Source organism: Tachyglossus aculeatus, chromosome X1 (assembly GCF_015852505.1).
Source record: "Tachyglossus aculeatus isolate mTacAcu1 chromosome X1, mTacAcu1.pri, whole genome shotgun sequence".
Taxonomy (NCBI): Eukaryota; Metazoa; Chordata; class Mammalia; order Monotremata; family Tachyglossidae; genus Tachyglossus; species Tachyglossus aculeatus.
The window spans coordinates 16047945-16066155 of NC_052101.1; the positions used below are offsets into that span (position 1 = coordinate 16047945).

At 45.8% G+C, this 18211-nt stretch overlaps 1 protein-coding gene across 1 annotated transcript in view; it reads left to right on the forward strand.

The window, feature by feature from the left end:
• The first annotated feature begins 13592 nt into the window (after positions 1–13592).
• Positions 13593–18211, forward strand: part of SRD5A2 (steroid 5 alpha-reductase 2) — a 77391-nt gene continuing 72772 nt past the window's right edge. Inside the window, 3 exon segments of the mRNA XM_038771665.1 lie at positions 13593–13694; positions 15760–15861; positions 16833–16907. Coding sequence (XP_038627593.1) covers positions 13593–13694; positions 15760–15861; positions 16833–16907 — 279 coding nt within the window.

Here is an 18211-nt window from a genome sequence, read left to right on the forward strand (position 1 = left end):
AATGAATGAATGAATAAGGTAATCAGGTCCCACATTCACTCATTCGTTCATTCAATCATATTTATTGAGCGCTTACTGTGTGCAGAGCACTGGACTAAGCGCTTGGGAAGTACAAGTTGGCAACATATAGAGACAGTCCCTACCCATCAATTGGCTCACAGTCTAGAAGGGGGAGACAGACAACAAAATAAAACATGTGGACAGGTGTCAAGTCATCAGAACAAGTAGAATTAAAGCTAAATAATAATAATAATAATGATGATGGCATTTATTAAGTGCTTACCATGTGCAAAGCACTGTTCTAAGCGCTGGATGCACATCATTAACAAAATAAATAGAATAGTAAATATGTACAAGTAAAATAAATAGAGTAATAAATCTGTACAAACATATATGCAGGTGCTGTGGGGAGGGGAAGGAGGTAGGGCGGGGGGGATGGGGAGGAGGAGAGGAAAAAGGGGGCTCAGTGTGGGAAGGCCTCCTGGAGGAGGTGAGCTCTCAGTAGGGCTTTGAAGGGAGGAAGAGAGCTAGCTTGGCGGATGTGCGGAGGGAGGGCATTCCACATGAGGCTCCCAGTCTTAATTCCCTTTTTACAAATGTGGTAAGTGAGAAACAGGGAAGTGAAATGACTTGCCCAAAGTTCCACAGCAGACAACTGGTGGACCCAGGATTAGAACCCAGGTCTTTCTTACTCCCAGGCCCGGGCTCTATCCACTAGGTCATGCTGCTTCTCTTCTTAAGGATTTGTCAAGACCACTTGCCCTGGCAATAATAATAATAATATATTTATTAAACGCTTACTCTGTGCAAAGCACTGTTCTAAGCGCTGAGGAGGTTACAAGGTGATGAGGTTGTCCCACGGGGGGCTCACAGTCTTAATCCCCATTTTACAGATGAGGTAACTGAGGCACAGAGAAGTGAAGTGACTTGCCCAAAGTCACACAGCTAATTGGCGGAGCCGGGATTTGAACCCATGACCTCTGACTCCAAAGCTCGTGCTCTTTCCACTGAGCCACGCTGCTTCTGAAGACTCCTGTGGCCATGAAGGCCCAGAGGTGGTGAGTCAGGCCCTTGGGGTGGGAAATTAATCTTTCATTGTCTTCCTTTGCTGTGGAGTTGTGTGTCTTTGCTGTGGAGTTGTGTCTGCCCCGTAGCGGCTCCATGGCTGCATCTCCATCAGCCATCGCTCTGGTAGTGGATCCAGAGTTTTGTGTCTTTACCAAACCCCTATTTTAGCAGCACCCCGTGATCATCACCACTCGCCAGAGTCAGGAACGTGGCCCCTCTCCCGGGAGCAATCAATCAATCAGTCAGTCGTATTTATTGAGCGCTTACTGTGTGCAGAGCACTGTACTAAGCGCTTGGGAAGTCCAAGTTGGCAACATACAGAGACAGTCCCTACCCAACAGTGGGCTCACAGTCTAAAAGGGGGAGGCAGAGAACAAAACCAAACATACTAACAAAATAAAATAAATAGAATAGATATGTACAAGTAAAATAAACAAATAAATAGAGTAATAAATATGTACAAACACATATACATATATACAGGTGCTGTGGGGAAGGGAGCAAGGAGGGTGGGAGCCTTGTCACAGCGGCTGGAGTCCTGGGAAGCTGGTGGCCATTTATTCCTAGGCCAGCCCCCCCGGGAGAATGGAAAGGCCAAGCTCTCCCACTGGCGTGGGGTTCACTGAGGTTGAATCATACATAGTAAGCGCTCGGAGCTCAGTGGAAAGAGCCCAGGCTTTGAAGTCTTAGTAGAGCGCTCTGCACACAGTAAGTGCTCAATAAATACCACTGATTGATTGATTGATTGATTGAGTTTTCTGCCCAACCCCAAAGGCAGATTTGGAAATGGTTGAAGATTTGCTCATTCTTTCATTCGTTCATTAATATTTATTGAGTGCCTACTATGCGATAAGCCCTGGGAAAAAATATACTGATGAGAATTAAGTCAAGCTCCTGGTCCCAAGGGCCTCACGGCCTAAGAATAAGGTGGAGGGGGGTTGGTAATGGATATATAAAGAGAGTTCAAACAATAACAATAATAATTATGGTATTTGTTAAGCACTTACTATGTGCCAAGCACTGTTCTAAGCGCTGGGGTAGATACAAGGTAATCAGCTTGTCCCACGTGGGGCTCACAATCTTAATCCCCATTTTACAGATGAGGTAACTGAGGCACAGAGAAGTCTAGACTGTGAACCCGCTGTTGGGGAGGGACCGTCTCTATATGTTGCCAACTTGTACTTCCCAAGCACTTAGTCCAGTGCTCTGCACACAGTAAGTGCTCAATAAATGCAATTGAATGAATGAATGAACGAATGAATGAATGAATGAAAGTGACTTGCCCAAAGTCACACAGCTGATAAGTGGCGGAGTCGGGATTAGAACCCATGACCTCTGACTCCCAAGCCCGGGCTCTTCCCACTAAGCCACGCTGCTTCATAAAAGCCACAGGCATGGTCAATGCAGTTGCATTTGGATCAGTGACATTTGGGCATCTGGGGTTGGTTCCACCCTCAGCCCCACAGCGCTTATTTGCATATCTATAAAATTATACATTATAAATTATTTATATTCATATCTCCCTCTCCTGCTAGATTGCAAGCTCACTGTGGGCAGGGAGCATGTCTACCGACTCTGTTGTGCTGTATTTTCCCAAGCACTTAATACTAGTGCTCTGCACACAGTAAGTGCTCAGCAAATACCACTGATAGATGGATTTTTTGATACAGTCTAAACCGTCTTGAGTATTCATTCATTCATTCAATTGTAAGTGCTCAATAAATACGATTGATTGAATGAATGAATGAATTGTATTTGTTGAGCGCTTATTGTGTGCAGAGCACTGTATTAAGTACTTGGGAAGTACAAGTCGGCAACATATAGAGGCGGTCCCTACCCAACAATGGGCTCACAGCCTAGAAGGGGGAGACGGACAACAAAACAAAACATGCAGATGGGTGTCAAAACCGTCAGAATAAATAGAATTATAGCTATATGCACATCATTAATAAGAGTAGTAAATAAGTACAAGTAAAATAAATAGAGTAATAAATGTGTACAAATATATACAAGTGCTGTGGGGAGGGGAAGGAAGTAGGGCAGTGAGGGGGTGTTGGGGAGGGGAGGAGGAGAGGAAAAGGGGGCTCATTCTGGGAAGGCCTCCTGGAGGAGGTGAGCTCTCAGTAGGGCTTTGAAGGGAGGAAGAGAGCTAGCTTGGCGGGTGGGTGGAGGGAGGGCATTCCAGGCCAGGGGAAGGACTTGGTCCGGGGGTCGACAGCGGGACAGGCGAGAGCGAGGTACAGTGAGGAGATTAGTGGTGGAGGAGCGGAGGGTGCGGGCTGGGATGGAGAAGGAGAGAAGGGAGGTGAGGTAGGAGGGGGCGAGGGGATGGACAGCCTTGAAGCCGAGAGTGAGGGGCTTTTGCTTGATGCGTAGGTTGACAGGTTGAGTAGATGACTCGCTTCTATTATGAACCTTTAGAGCAAGAGTTTCTCCAAGGTCCCTTGTTAACTACCTCACTCTTGCTTTAGAGAAGCAGCGTGGCTCAGTGGAAAGAGCCCGGGCTTTGGAGTCAGACGTCATGGGTTCAAACCCCGGCTCCGCCAATTGTCAGCTGTGTGACAGTCTTCTAGACTGTGAGCCCACTGTTATTTAGGGACTGTCTCTATATGTTGCTAACTTGTACTTCCCAAGCACTTAGTACAGTGTTCTGCACACAGTAAGTGCTCAATAAATACAATTGATTGATTGACTTGGGGCAAGTCACTTCACTTTTCTGTGCCTCAGTTACCTTGTCTGTAAAATGGGGATTAAGACTGTGAGCCCCCCGAGGGACAACCTGATCACCTTGTAACCTCCCCAGCGCTTAGAACAGTGCTCTGCACATAGTAAGTGCTTAATAAATGCCATCATCATCATTATTATTATTATTCAACACTGTCTGGATTTTAACTTTTATGTGCAATTCATCTCTTCAGTGGTCCGACCCCAGGTCTAAGGCCAGGTTGCCTGGGATCCGGTGGGTTGGCTAGCATACCAGTTCAGTTGGCCACCTCTCCTAATCAATCAATCAATCAATCAATCAATCAATCATATTTATTGAGCGCTTACTGTGTGCAGAGTACTGTACTAAGCGCTTGGGAAGTACAAGTTGGCAACATATAGAGACAGTCCCTACCCAACAGTGGGCTCACAGTCTAAAAGCATCCTAAGCAGATGCTTCCTTCCCATTCAGTTCATTCAGTCATAGTTATTGAGCGCATACTGTGTGCAAAGCAATCATTCAATCTTATTTATTGAGCACTTTAAACTGTGTGCAAAGCACACTTGGGAGAGTACAGTACAACAGCAAACAGACACAGTCCCTGCCCATGACAAGCTAACAGTCTAGAAGGGGAGACAGATATTAATATAAATAAACACATTACAGGAATTTGTTCATTCAATCGTGTTTATTGAGCCCTTACGGTGTGCGGAGCACTGTACTAAGCTCTTGGAAAGTACAATTTGGCAACAAATAGAGACAATCCCTACTCAACAACGGGCTCACAGTCTATGTATGTACGTGCTGTGCGGCTGGGAGAGGGGATGAATAAAGGGAGCAAGTCATGGTGACGCAGAAGGGAGTGGGAGAAGAGAAGAAGAGGGTTTAGTCAGGGAAGGCTTCTTGGAGGAGACGTGCCTTCAATAAGGCTTTGAAGTGGGGGAAAACAATTATTTGTCTGATGTGAGGAGGGAGGGAGTTCCAGGGCAGAGGTAGGATGTGGGCGAGAGATCGGCGGTGAGATAGACGAGATCAAAGCACTGTACTGAGTGCTTGGGAGAATACAACAACAGACAGACACATTCCCTGCCCACAGTGAGCTCATAGTCTAGAGGGGGAAGACAGATATTAATATACATAAATAAATAAATTACAGATATACCCATATCTCCTATTCCCTGTACCATTCCCAGCTCTGCGAGTGAGTGCAAGGATGCATGGATGGATCCTCACTAACAATAATCATTGTGGTATTTATTAAGCGCTTACTATGTGACAGGCGCTGCACTAAGCTCTGGGGTGGATGCAAGCAAATCGGTTTGGACACAGTCCCTGTCCCCCATGGGGCTCACCATCTCAATCCCTGTTTTATAGATGAGGTAACTGAGGCCCAGAGAAGCCAAGTTCCTTGCCCAAGGTCACCCAGCAGACAAGTGGAGGATCCGGGACTAGAACCCATGACTTTCTGACATCCAGGCCCGTGGTCTGTCTACCACGCCGCGCCTTGTCACTGTGACTAAGAGAGACATCAAAGAACTGGCGGTGGCTCAGAGAAAGGCAATCGAGCTGATCAGGGAATAGAAAAACATCAATATGAGGAGAGACGGAAGCGATTAGGACTCTTCAGCCTGGAAAAACGAAGCCTCCTGGAAGTTGCGCTTGAAATCTCCAAAATCATGAAGGATGTGGGCAAGACAGGCCTGGAATCGTTAATCGATTCCCACGGCAACAGGAAGAGGGGCTGCCGAAGCTAGAAGGTGATAGGTTCAAACCAAACCCGAGTAAACACTTCTTCCCTCAGCGGGTGGTAAGCATCAGGAATTCATTACCGTCGGAAGTTGGGCAGGCAGAATATTTCAGGAGACTCAAGAGGGGTTTTGATTAATGAATGAACAAGAAGTTCCTAATGGTTTGTTAGAAGAAAGATGAGGATGTTAAAATGGGCCATCCTTCACCGTGAGAAGCAGCGTGGCCTAGAGGAAAGAGCAAAGGCCCGAGAGTCACCGTACCTCGTTCTCGCCTGTCCCGCCATCGACCCCCGGCCCACGTCATCCCCCGGGCCTGGAATGCCCTCCCTCTGCCCATCTGCCAAGCTAGCTCTCTTCCTCCCTTCAAGGCCCTACTGAGAGCTCACCTCCTCCAGGAGGCCTTCCCAGACTGAGCCCCTTCCTTCCTCTCCCCCTCGTCCCCCTCTCCATCCCCCCCACCTTACCTCCTTCCCTTCCCCACAGCACCTGTATATATGTATATATGTTTGTACATATTTATTACTCTATTTATTTATTTATTTTACTTGTACATATCTATTCTATTTATTTTATTTTGTTAGTATGTTTGGTTTTGTTCTCTGTCTCCCCCTTTTAGACTGTGAGCCCACTGTTGGGTAGGGACTGTCTCTATATGTTGCCAACTTGTACTTCCCAAGTGCTTAGTCCAGTGCTCTGCACACAGTAAGCGCTCAATAAATACGATTGATGATGATGGATGATGAGTCAGAGGACCTGAGTTCTACTCCCAGCTCCACCACTTGTCCCCTGTGTGTGAGTCTGGGCAAGTCACTTAACATCTCTGGGCCTCAGTGACCTCATCTGTAAAATGGGGATTAAGATTGTGAACTGAACATGAGACATGCGATTAGTACAGTGCCTGGCAACCACTACACTGCTCTTCCAAGTATTCCTTGAGGGAGGCAGACCATCAGGCTGGATGGACCATTTGTTCGATGTGGTAGTCTTGACATTCCTATCATCTTGGTGACAGGGAGGGGACTGACTCTGGGGGAAAGGCACTCTCCTATTCCCAGCTCCCAGGCCCTCCACTAAGCTTAGTGGCCCCAGGTTCTGTAGGGCCTTCAATCAATCAGTTGTATTTATTGAGCACTTACTGTGTGCCAAATACTGTACTAAGCGCTTGGGAGAGTACAGAATAACAGAATGGGTAGTCCCCTCCTCTCACCTCTGGCTCTATTTTGAGATGCTGTGTGGGAAACCTGCATTTTTTAATCCAATTTGTTAAGTGCTTACTATGCGCCAGACACTAGAGTGGATACAAGCAAATCTGGTTGGACACAGTCCCTGTCCCACATGGGTCTCACGGTCTTAATCCCTATTTTACAGATAATAATAATGACATTTATTTAGCACTCACTCTGTGCGAAGCACTGTTCTAAGCACTGGGGAGGTGACAAGGTGATCAGGTTGTCCCATGGGGGGGCTCACAGTCTTAATCCCATTTTCCAGATGAGGTAACTGAGGCTCAGAGAAGTGAGGTGACTTGCCCAAAGTCACACAGCTGACAATTGGCCTAGCCAGGATTTGAACCCATGACCTCTGACTCCATAGCCCGGACTCTTACCACTGAGCCACACTGCTTCTCTATGAGGTAACTGAGGTCCAGAGACGTAACTTAACACTTAAGCTAAGTATTTGTTAAGTTGTATGAATTTATTAATCTATTTATTTATTTTATTTGTGCATATTTATTCTATTTATTTTATTTTTTTAATATGTTTTGTTTTGTTCTCTGTCTCCCCTTTCTAGACTGTGAGCCCACTGTTGGGTAGGGACCATCTCTATATGTTGCCAACTTGGACTTCCCAAGCGCTTAGTACAGTGCTCTGCACACAATAAGCACATCTCCCCTTTCTAGACTGTGAGCCCACTGTGGGGTAGGGACCGTCTCTATATGTTGCCAACTTGTACTTCCCAAGCGCTTAGTACAGTGCTCCTCACACAGTAAGCGCTCAATAAATACGATTGAATGAATGAATGAATAAAGTGACTTGCCCAGGCTCACATGGCAGGCAAGAGGCAGGCACAGGATTAGAACTTTTGACCTTCTGATTCCCAGGCCCACAATCCAAGCTCCATTCTAACCCTCGTGGATGCACGTGCTCCTTCCCTCCCAAAAGTTTGCTTGTGACAGAATCAATCAATCAATCAATCGTATTTATTGAGCGCTGTAGGACAGAAGGGATGCCTCAGCTGGCAAGAGGAAGCTTCCGGATGTTGAGTCCAGCCCGGGCTCAGGAAAACCTGCAGATGCTACAGGCCCTGAGCCCCTGACGCTGAGTCTGGCTGCCACAGAGCTGAAGTTGTCTGGGCTCAAATGGTCTCTTGCCCTTGAGCAGCCCCTCTCCAGTTCATACGGGGGCCGGTGGTGATGCCAAGCAGGCAGTGGCTGTGGAAACTCGCTTCCAAGGGGCTGGGTCGGGGAATAAATAAAGGGAGGACGTCAGGGCGATGCGGAAGAGGAAAAAAGAGCTTAGTCAGGGAAGGCCGCTTGGAGGAGATGTGCCTTCAATAAAGCATTGAAGAGGGGGAGAGTAATTGTCTATCAGATACAAGGAGGGAGGGTGGGAATTCCAGGCCAGAGACAGGATAATAATAATAATAATGATGGCATTTATTAAGTGCTTACTATGTGCAAAGCACTCTTCTAAGCGCTGGGGAGGTGACAAGGCCCTACTGAGAGCCTTCAGCCTCCAAGTGACGGCTGTTGAGGCTGTTGAGTAGAAAGAGTAGAAAGGGGCTTCCAGGCCCTACTGAGAGCTCCCCTCCTCCAGGAGGCCTTCCCAGACTGAGCCCCTTTCTTCCTCTCGCCCTCGTCCCCCTCTCCATCCCCCCCGTCTTACCTCCTTCCCTTCCCCACAGCACCTGTATATATGTATATATGTTTGTACATATTTATTACTCTATTTTACTTGTACATATCTATTCTATTTATTTTATTTTGTTAGTATGTTTGGTTTTGTTCTCTGTCTCCCCCTTTTAGACTGTGAGCCCAATGTTGGGTAGGGACTGTCTCTATATGTTGCCAGTTTGTACTTCCCAAGCGCTTAGTACAGTGCTCTGCACATAGTAAGCGCTCAATAAATACGATTGATGATGATGATGATGACAAGGTGATCAGGTTGTCCCACGGGGGGCTCACAGTCTTCATCCTTATTTTCCAGATGAGGGAACTGAGGCCCAGAGAATAATAATAATAGTAATAAGGATGGTATTTGTTAAGCGCTTACTATGTGCAAAGCACTGTTCTAAGCGCTGGGGGGACTCAAGGTGATCAGGTTGTCCCACGGGGGGCTCACAGTCTTCATCCTCATTTTCCAGATGAGGGAACTGAGGCCCAGAGAAGTGAAGTGACTTGCCCAAAGTCACACAGCTGACAGTCGGTGGAGCTGGGATTCGAACCCATGACCTCTTACTCCCAAGCCCGGGCTCTTTCCACTGAGCCACGCTGCTTCCCCAGTGCTATTGGTGGGTGAGATCACCCCTGTCTTCAGTGTTTATTGAGGGTCCATTGTATGCAGAGCATTGAATAGAGTCAAAGGCCCAATCCCTCCCCTCAGGGAGTGTACAGTTCAGTCTGGAGAGATCCTATCATAGCCTGCAGCTGTGATTGACATAGCGTACTCATTCATTCAATCGTATTTATTGAGCGCTTACTGTGTGCAGAGCACTGTACTAAGCGCTTGGGAGGTACAAGTCGGCAACATATAGAGACGGTCCCCACCCAACAGCGGGCTCACAGTCTAGAAGGGGGAGATGGACAACAAAACACATTAACAAAATAAAATAAATAGAATAAATATGTACAAGTAAAATAAATAGGGTAATAAATATGTACAAACTGCACATATATAACTGATGTTTTATTCCATCCTCTGAGCAAAAGCGATTGTCCTCTGGACCGTGAGCTTGTTGTGGGCAGGGAATGTGTCTGTTATATTGTTGTATTCTCTCAAGCGCTTAGTACAGCGCTCTGCACACAGTTAGTGCTCAGTGAAGATGATTAACTGACCGACATTGCTTCACTGATGCATTTCCCACTAGATTTTGCCTCGCTGTCCCCTGGTTTTCCTAAGGTTCTGCTCAAAGAGAAAAGCCCCCCAGCAGACTTGTTGCAGTTTTCTCCCAGAACCTTGTTGCTCTTTCCTCATGGTTTAAGCTTCACTCTGCATGTAAAACATTTATCCTCCCTTTCATCATCATCATCATCATCAATTGTATTTATTGAGCGCTTACTGTGTGCAGAACACTGGACTAAGTGCTTGGGAAGTACAAGTTGGCAACATATAGAGTGGGCTCACAGTCTAAAAGGGGGAGACAGAGAACAAAACCAAACATACTAACAAAATAAAATAAATAGAATAGATATGTACAAGTAAAATAAATAAATAGAGTAAGAAATATGTACAAACATATATACATATATACAGGTGCAGTGGGGAAGGGAAGGAGGTTTGCACGTTCCATTCCAGTTTCCCATGCAGCACTCTTTAGGCATCCTCACATAACCTCTGCAGCAAAAGTGCGGTGGCCAAAGTGCTCTGTGAGGAGCTGGAGATAGTGATGTGTTAGTTTATTTGACGCACAATTCTTTCCAGGAAAACCTTGAAAGTGCTACTCAGCTGCCCGACTAAGACTTTAAGTTTCCCGAGTGCAGGGAGCATGTCCACCCACCCTATTGTGTTGTACTCTCTCAAGCGCTTAGTACATTCATTCATTAAATTGTATTTATTGAGTGCTTACTGGGTGCAGAGCACTGTGCTAAGCACTTGGGAAGTACAGTCGGCAACATATAGAGACGGTCCCTACCCAACAACGGGCTCACAGTCTAGAAGGGGGAGAGTGCTCTGCATAAATAGGTACCCAATAAATACCAGTCAATCAGTCAATCATCCAAGTGTATTTATTAGGCACTTACTGTGTGCATTTGGAAGAGTACAATATAGCAACGTAACAGAGTTGGTAGACACGTTCCTTGCCCACAGTGATTGATTGGATGATGATCTGGGAAGGAGAAGGAATAAAGGAGAGAAGTTGGTGTTTTTGCACTGTTGCAAAACTTTGGAAGGGCTCATCTATCATATTGGAAGAACCCCTGTTGAAGCTCAATGTGGGCAGGGAATGTGTCTTTTTATTGTTAAATTTTACTCTCCCAAGAGCTTAGTACAGTGCTCTGCATGCAGAAAGCGCTCAGTTAACACGATTAAGGGTGACACCTTAATACACTGAGGCATCTATAAGGTTTGAGACTAGGACCTGCAACAAGCCATCAGGGCTCAGCCACCTTTTTTTTTTTGTATTTATTAAGCACTTACTATGTGCAAAGCACTGTTCTAAGCGCTGGGGAGGTTACAAGGTGACCAGGTTGCCCCATGGGGGGCTCACAGTCTTCATCCCCATTTTACAGATGAGGTAACTGAGGCACAGAGAAGTGAAGTGACTTGCCCAAAGTCACACAGCTGACAATTGGTGGAGCCAGGATTTGAACCCACGACCTCTGACTCCAAAGCCCGGGCTCTTTCCACTGAGCCACACTGCACCTTGTCTTTAATGTTGCGATTTCACTTGCAGAGAGCACTGGCCTCCTGTCCTGCCAAGCTCCAGGACCCACCATCGTCCTCTTCCCTGGGTCTTCCTGCCACCACTCTCCCTGGCTTTTCCATCGTCCTTGACAAAGACTCCCCCTCCAGCGGGGTCTCGGTGCCCGCAGAGCTGGAGCGGTGGGGAAGGGGTGGGAGTTGGGAGCAGCAGAGAGATTTTTCTTTCTTTAAAGAAAAACCAGGCTGGGTCAGCCACTAGTGTGACTTGGCAGAAAATCCAGGAGGTTTGGGAGAATCGGCCAATTGTGAATTTCATGTTTGCGAAGCAGGCGGAAATTCCCAGATGAAAAACCAAGTGCAAAGGATTATTAGCATCCGTGATGATAATTTCAACTTTTTAGTTCATTGTCATTGGGGTGACATTCGATTTATTTCCATCTTGGAGCAAGGGAAAATGTGCAACCGTTTTGGGTAGTTTATACTCCTGGAGCTGGCTGTTCAGGTTCCTTCCTTTAGAGCCTTCATTAGCCTTTGGGGGTGGGAGGATGGGAGGGAAGGAAGCGGGGCAGACGAGTTGGACATTACAAGACCCATCAAATCATCAAGAAGTCCGAGAGACTGACTAATTTAAAGACAGTGTCATTTGAGAACATTTTTCCGTCAGTGGCACCGGTGATCATTAGGTTCTGCCTTGAACTGGACTCAATCAATCAATAGTATTTATTGAGCATCTTCTGTGGGCAGAGCACTGTAGTCAGCTGTGTGACTTTGGGCAAGTCACTTAACTTCTCTGAGCCTCAGTTACCTCATCTGTAAAATGGGGATTAAGACCCCATGGGACAACCTGATCACTTTGTAACCTCCCCAGCGCTTAGAACAGTGCTTTGCACACAGTAAGCGCTTAATAAATGCCATTATTAATAGCAGTTGAGAGCAAACAATAGAATTAGCAGACATAATCTCTGCCTTCAAGAATCTTACGGTTGAGTGAGAGATGAATAATAGCTCTAACTTCCCCTTCAGCTGTCCAGTGATGCTGTAGAGAAATCGGAGATGTCCCAGGAGCAGGATAGGAGACAAGAGGTAGATGTGATCGAATGGGGAGAGTAATGCCTCCGTGGAAGAATAAGTCTGGGATAAGAGAGGACTCTAAAGGGAGAAGGAAGGAAAGAGAAAGGGAGAGGAAGAGAGAAATAGAGAGTGAGAGAGAAATAGAGAGAGAAAGGGAGGGAGGGAGAAATAGAGCAAGGGATGTGGAGAGAGAGGAAGGTGAGGCATTAAAATGAAAGATTAGAGAGGAAAAAGTGGGAAAGAAGGCAGAGGGGGAGATAGATGTTTACAAATTCAAGAAAGGGGCAGACAAAGCAAACAGAACTGCTCTTCATCAAATTCCAGAACACCAGGGGGAGGGGGCACACAATAATGAAACTTAAAGGTGGCAGATTCCAAACAAATATCATCATTATCATCATCATCAATGGTATTTATTGAGTGCCTCTGTGTGAGGAGCACTGTACTAAGAGCTTGGGAGAGTACAGTACAACAGAGTTGGTAGACACGTTCCCTGCCCATAAGCTTTCAGTTTAGAGCGGGAAACAGACATTAATATAAATTTAATCAGTAGCATTTATTGAGCACTTACTGTGTGCATATGAATAATTTACAATATAGAATTTATTAGATATGTGAGTAATTGCTATGGAGTTGTGGGTGGGGTGACTATCAAATGCCCAAAGGTCTCAGATCCAAGTGCAACACATGGAAACACTCTTGCTTCTCACAGTGGGGGTTAAGATTATAGAATTCATTTTCATCAGAAGTTGCGCCGTCCAAAATATCTAAAGGTTCAAAAAGGGCGGTCTACGTTGGGTCACTAGCAGGGAAGATGGGGTTGTAGTAAGGTGATCCAACTGTAACCGTAAGGATGAATAGCAACTAGGGATGCCACCCCACGCATCCTTCCGGAGATCACCGGGGCCTCTATCAGAGGTCAGAATGGACCTTTGGTCTGGCTAAAAGTCTCAAGTTCTCGTAAAAAGGGGAAAGAGTGGGAGTAACACAGAGACTGGCTCAGAATCAGTTCCAGGCCCTAGCTCCCACCAATCGAAATAGGTGGGTATCTGAGTTTCCGCTAGAAAAGTCAGAAAATTTACACCCTGAAAGTTTCTGAAGCGGTGCGGTTTGTAATTTTACTACTCCTTTATCTGATGTTGTTTTAATTTTTCTCCCTCTCTGGGATTGCTGAAATTTTCCCTTTTACAAAACGATGTTTTACAAGCAGAATTCACGAACATCATGTTTTTATTGCTCGAAATTCAGAAGACAACGGAAAAAGTTGGTAAAGAGAGAGAGACTAAGCAGGATATATGAGAAATGTCTGTTCCCATGAAGAATGTGGGTTCCTCCAAAGGAGAAAAACAGCGAGAGTGAAGGAAAGAGAACGCCTACCACATGCTGAATTATGAAATAATTAGAACATTGCTGGTGTAGATGGAATTTCAGTTCCGGTCAGCGAAAACCCGGGTGACCTTCAGTGTTCCCTTCGAAGACTTTTCCCAAGTCGACTTGGGCCAGGCTGAAATAATTCATCGGGTAAATACCAGGGCTACGTAAATGTTATGACATTGGGAGCCACGGAGACGTTGTCTGTGAAGGTGAGAAAGAGCTAGAGCAAAGGGCTTGTAGTCCTGGCCAGAGTGGCCGGAGTAGCCGCAACAGAATCACATCTGCCATCTGAACAGCACCCAGGCCACTGACCTGATGCTGTTGGGTAGGGACCGTCTCTATGTGTTGCCGACTTGTACTTCCCAAGCACTTAGTACAGTGCTCTGCACACAGTAAGTGCTCAATAAATACGATTGATTGATTGATTGATTATTATTGTTATTATTATTACCCATAAGGTAATTATTAGAGAAGCAGCGTGGCTCAGTGGAAAGAGCACGGGCTTTGGAGTCAGAGGTCGTGAGTTCAAATCCCGGCCCCGCCAGTTGTCAGCTGTGTGACTTTGGGCAAGTCACTTCACTTGTCTGTGCCTCAGTTACCTCTCCTGTAAAATGGGGGTTAAGACTGTAAGTCCCTCCGTGGGACAACCCGATCACCTTGTAACCTCCCCAGCGCTTAGAACGGTGCTTTGCACGTAGTAAGCGCTTAACAAATGCCGTCATTAAGATTAGCTTCCCGTTACACTTGACCAAAAGAAGGCAGCTGAGTCAGTGCCCTGGACCAGCCACGAATCAGCCAATCAGTCAGTTAATCAACAATGTTTACTGGGCACTTACTGTGTGCAGAGCACTGTACAAAGCGCTTGGGAGAGTACTATACATCGAAGGTCATTTTTTTTAATGGTATTTGTTAAGCAACTCAGTTATATCGTACTCTCCCAAATGCTTAGTATGGTGCTCTGCACTCTGTAAGCGCTCGATAATAATAATAATAATGTTGGTATTTGTTAAGCGCTTACTATGTGCAAGGGACTCTTCTAAGCGCTGGGGTAGATACAAGGTAATCAGGTTGTCCCAAGTGGGACTCACAGTCTTCATCCCCATTTTACAGATGAGGGAACTGAGGCCCAGAGAAGTTAAGTGACTTGCCCAAAGCCACACAGCTGACAAGTGGCAGAGCCGGGATTAGAACCCACAACCTCTGACTCCAAAGCCCAGGCTCTTTCCACTGAGCCACGCTGCTTCTCCAATGAAGAAGCAGAACTCGATGAATACAGTTTATGGATGGATTATTTGTTATCATTATTAATAATAACAATTTGTTATTAAATTATATAATTTAATTATACAAATTATAATAATAATTTGTTATTATTAATTTAATTAATTACTGTATTAATTACCGGGGCACATAAAAGCTGATTAGGTTGGACACGGTCCATGTCCTTGTCCCAAGTGGGGCTCACAGTTTTATAATCCCCATTTTACCGATTAGGAAGCAGAGGCCCAGAGAAGTTAAGCGACTTGCCCAAGATCATACAGCAAACAAATGACGGAGCTGGGATTTTGAGCCGGGATTCTGACACCGAGGCCCGTGCTCCGGATTTGGTAGACACGTTCCTTGTTCATAAGGAGCTTGTTGTGGTCCAGGGAGGAGACAGACGTTAAAATCAACTGTGGATAGGTACATAAGTACCATGAGGCTGAGGTTGGGGAGAAAAACAAGGGCTTCAAGGGGCCAGACCCAAGTGCATAGATGATGCAGAAGGGAAAGGGTATAGGGGAAATGAGGGCTTAGTTGGGTAAGATCTCTTGAAGAAGATATGATTTTAGGAGGGTTTTGAAATTGGGGAGAGTGGTGGGTGGACTGTCTGTGAATATGCAGGGGAAAGAGTTTCAGGTCAGAGCTTGGATGCGGGCAAGGGATCAGTGGTGGAATAGATAAGATCGAAGTACAGTGAGAAGATTAGTGTTAGAGGAGTGAAATATGGGGGGTGGGTGGGTAACCAGCGAGGTAAAGTAGGAGGGGGAATAGCTGGTTGAGTACCTTAAAGTGAATGATAAAGAGGGTCCAGGGTATCTTTCTCTCCGCCACCCCCGTCTCTCCCATCCTTCTCTGTCCCGTTTTCTCACTCTCTCTCTCTGTCTCTCTCTCTCATTGTTATCTTTCCTTTGTTTCTTCGCATCTTCGCCTCCCTCTTTCCCATATGCAGGCAAACATGAACAACTTTCTCTGTATCACCCCCGGTGCCCATCCTTCAAAAGCCATCCCTGCTGATGGCTTTCCACTCCAAAAGCCAAGCCGTTGCCGATTTGTACTTTCCAAGTGCTTAGTACAGCGGTCTGCACACAGTAAGCACTCAATAAATATGACTGCGTGAATGAATGAATGAATGAATCCCTTCTCTTTCCTGTTCCTTCTCAGCCCTACTAGATTCACATAATAATAATAATAATAATAATGGCATTTATTAAGCGCTTACTATGTGCAAAGCACTGTTCTAAGCGCTGCGGAGGTTACAAGGTGATCAGCTTGTCCCACGGGGGGCTCACAGTCTTCATCCCCATTTTACAGATGAGGTAACTGAGGCACAGAGAAGTTAAGTGACTTGCCCAAAGTCACACAGCTGATCACCTCCAGGCAGCCTTCCCTGATTAATCTCTCATCTCCCCATCCTATTCAGTCTCCCTTCTGTATTACCCACGGCTTTGGATCTCTGACCCCCTAAGCACTTTGATCCTCTTCCCACCTCTACCTTCACAGTACATAAGTGCCTATCTTTATCCTCTGTTCCTTCTGTAATTTATCTTACTGTCTGTCTTCCTCACTACATTGTAAACTCCTCGAGGGCAGGATTGTACCTACCAACTCTCTCGGTAGTCTCCCAGGTGCTTAGTACAGTGCTCTGCATACAGTCAATACACTTACCAAATACAATTGATAATAACGATCATAATAATGATGATCATAATGGTGGTATTTGTTAAGCGTTTCCTCTGTGCCAGGCACCGTACTACGTGCTGGGGTAGATACAAGCAAATTGGGTTGGACACAGTCCCTGTGCCACGTGGGGCTCACAGTTTTAATCCCCATTTTAAAGATGAGGTAACTGAGGAGCAGAGAAATGAATAAGTGACTTTCTCGAGGTCACACAGAAGGCCAGTGGCAGAGCTGGGATTAGAATCCACGTCCTTCTGACTTCTAGGCCTGTGCTCAATCGATTTACTGACTGCCACTAGCATCTAAATTCAAGAATTACACAGTTTATTTCCCGTCCTTCTACAGTCACTCCTTCAATTCCCTAATGACCTCCTGCGGTCTGCTCCTCAGACCCTCACAGACCCCTGTCCGAGGTCACTGGTGGGTGACCTCCTGCTGGTTAAATTAAGGGCAAATTTGAGCTCATCTCCTTCCCGGTTTGGGGGTCTATATGGGCACCGGAATTACACTGGGTCTTCTTTCTGACCATCCAGGATGAGAAGATGAGCCTCCTGAATTCGAAATTGTCTTCACCTTTTAAAAAATAGAGACTTTCTGGTACTTTGCATGGAGGAAAGGGATGGAAAATCTCATTTCCCATTCCCTAAATAATTCTGCAAACTGCCCTTTGGCCAAATTTATCTTAAGGGTTTGAGGATGGACCTCAGCATTTGAACTATGAGTTGTATTGCTTTGTTACATTCATGAAACTTTGAGATTTATGACCATCGTTGGCACTCATTTAACAGCCTGTACTCCAGAAATTGGGTTTTAAGATTGACCAAGATGCCTTTGAACTAGTTCTTTGACATTTTTGCGACTTTTCCCTGGCATTTAACATAGTATGCTCCTTCAATGGCTCCAACCAGTAGAAATATAGTCTGCTTTAATAATGTTTTTCAAGTCTTTCTGCCCTTTAAATGTGGGGCTAATATTTTGGCATTGATACACGGGTTGTACAAAGCACTGATCAATCAATCGTATGACAATCGATCATATGAGAAGCAGTGTGGCTTAGCAGCAAGAGCACGGGCTTGGGAATCAGAGGTCATGGGTTCTAATTCCGGCTCAGCCACATGTCTGCTGTGTGACCTTGGGCGAGTCACTTAACTTCTCTGAGCCTCAGTTACCTCATCTGTAAAATGGGGATTAAGACTGTGAGCCCCCCCCGTGGGACAACCTGATCACCTTGTAACCTCCCCAGTGCTTAGAACAGTGCTTTGCACACAGTAAGGGCTTAATAAGTGTCATTATTATTATTATTGTATTTATTATTAATCCCCATTTTCCGGAGGAACCTTGTAGAATTGTAACAAATACCGTTCTTATTATTATGGTAGAATGGGGATTGATCCTGTGAGCCCCACGTGGGACAGGAATTGGGTCCAACTCGATTTGCTTGCAATCACCCCAGTGCTTAGTACAGTGCCTGGCCCCTAGTAAGCACTTAACAAATACCATCCTTGCTATGATGGTAGAATGGGGATTGAGCCTGTGAGCCCCCCGTGGGACAGGGATTGGGTCCAACTCGATTTGCTTGCATCCACTCCAGTGCTTAGTACAGTGCCTGCCCCCAGTAAGCACTTAGCTGACCCCACGATCGTTATTAGGATAACATTATAACATTACAACATCATCGTTATTAAGATTTATTAATCCCCGTTTTCCAGAGGAACCTGGTGGAG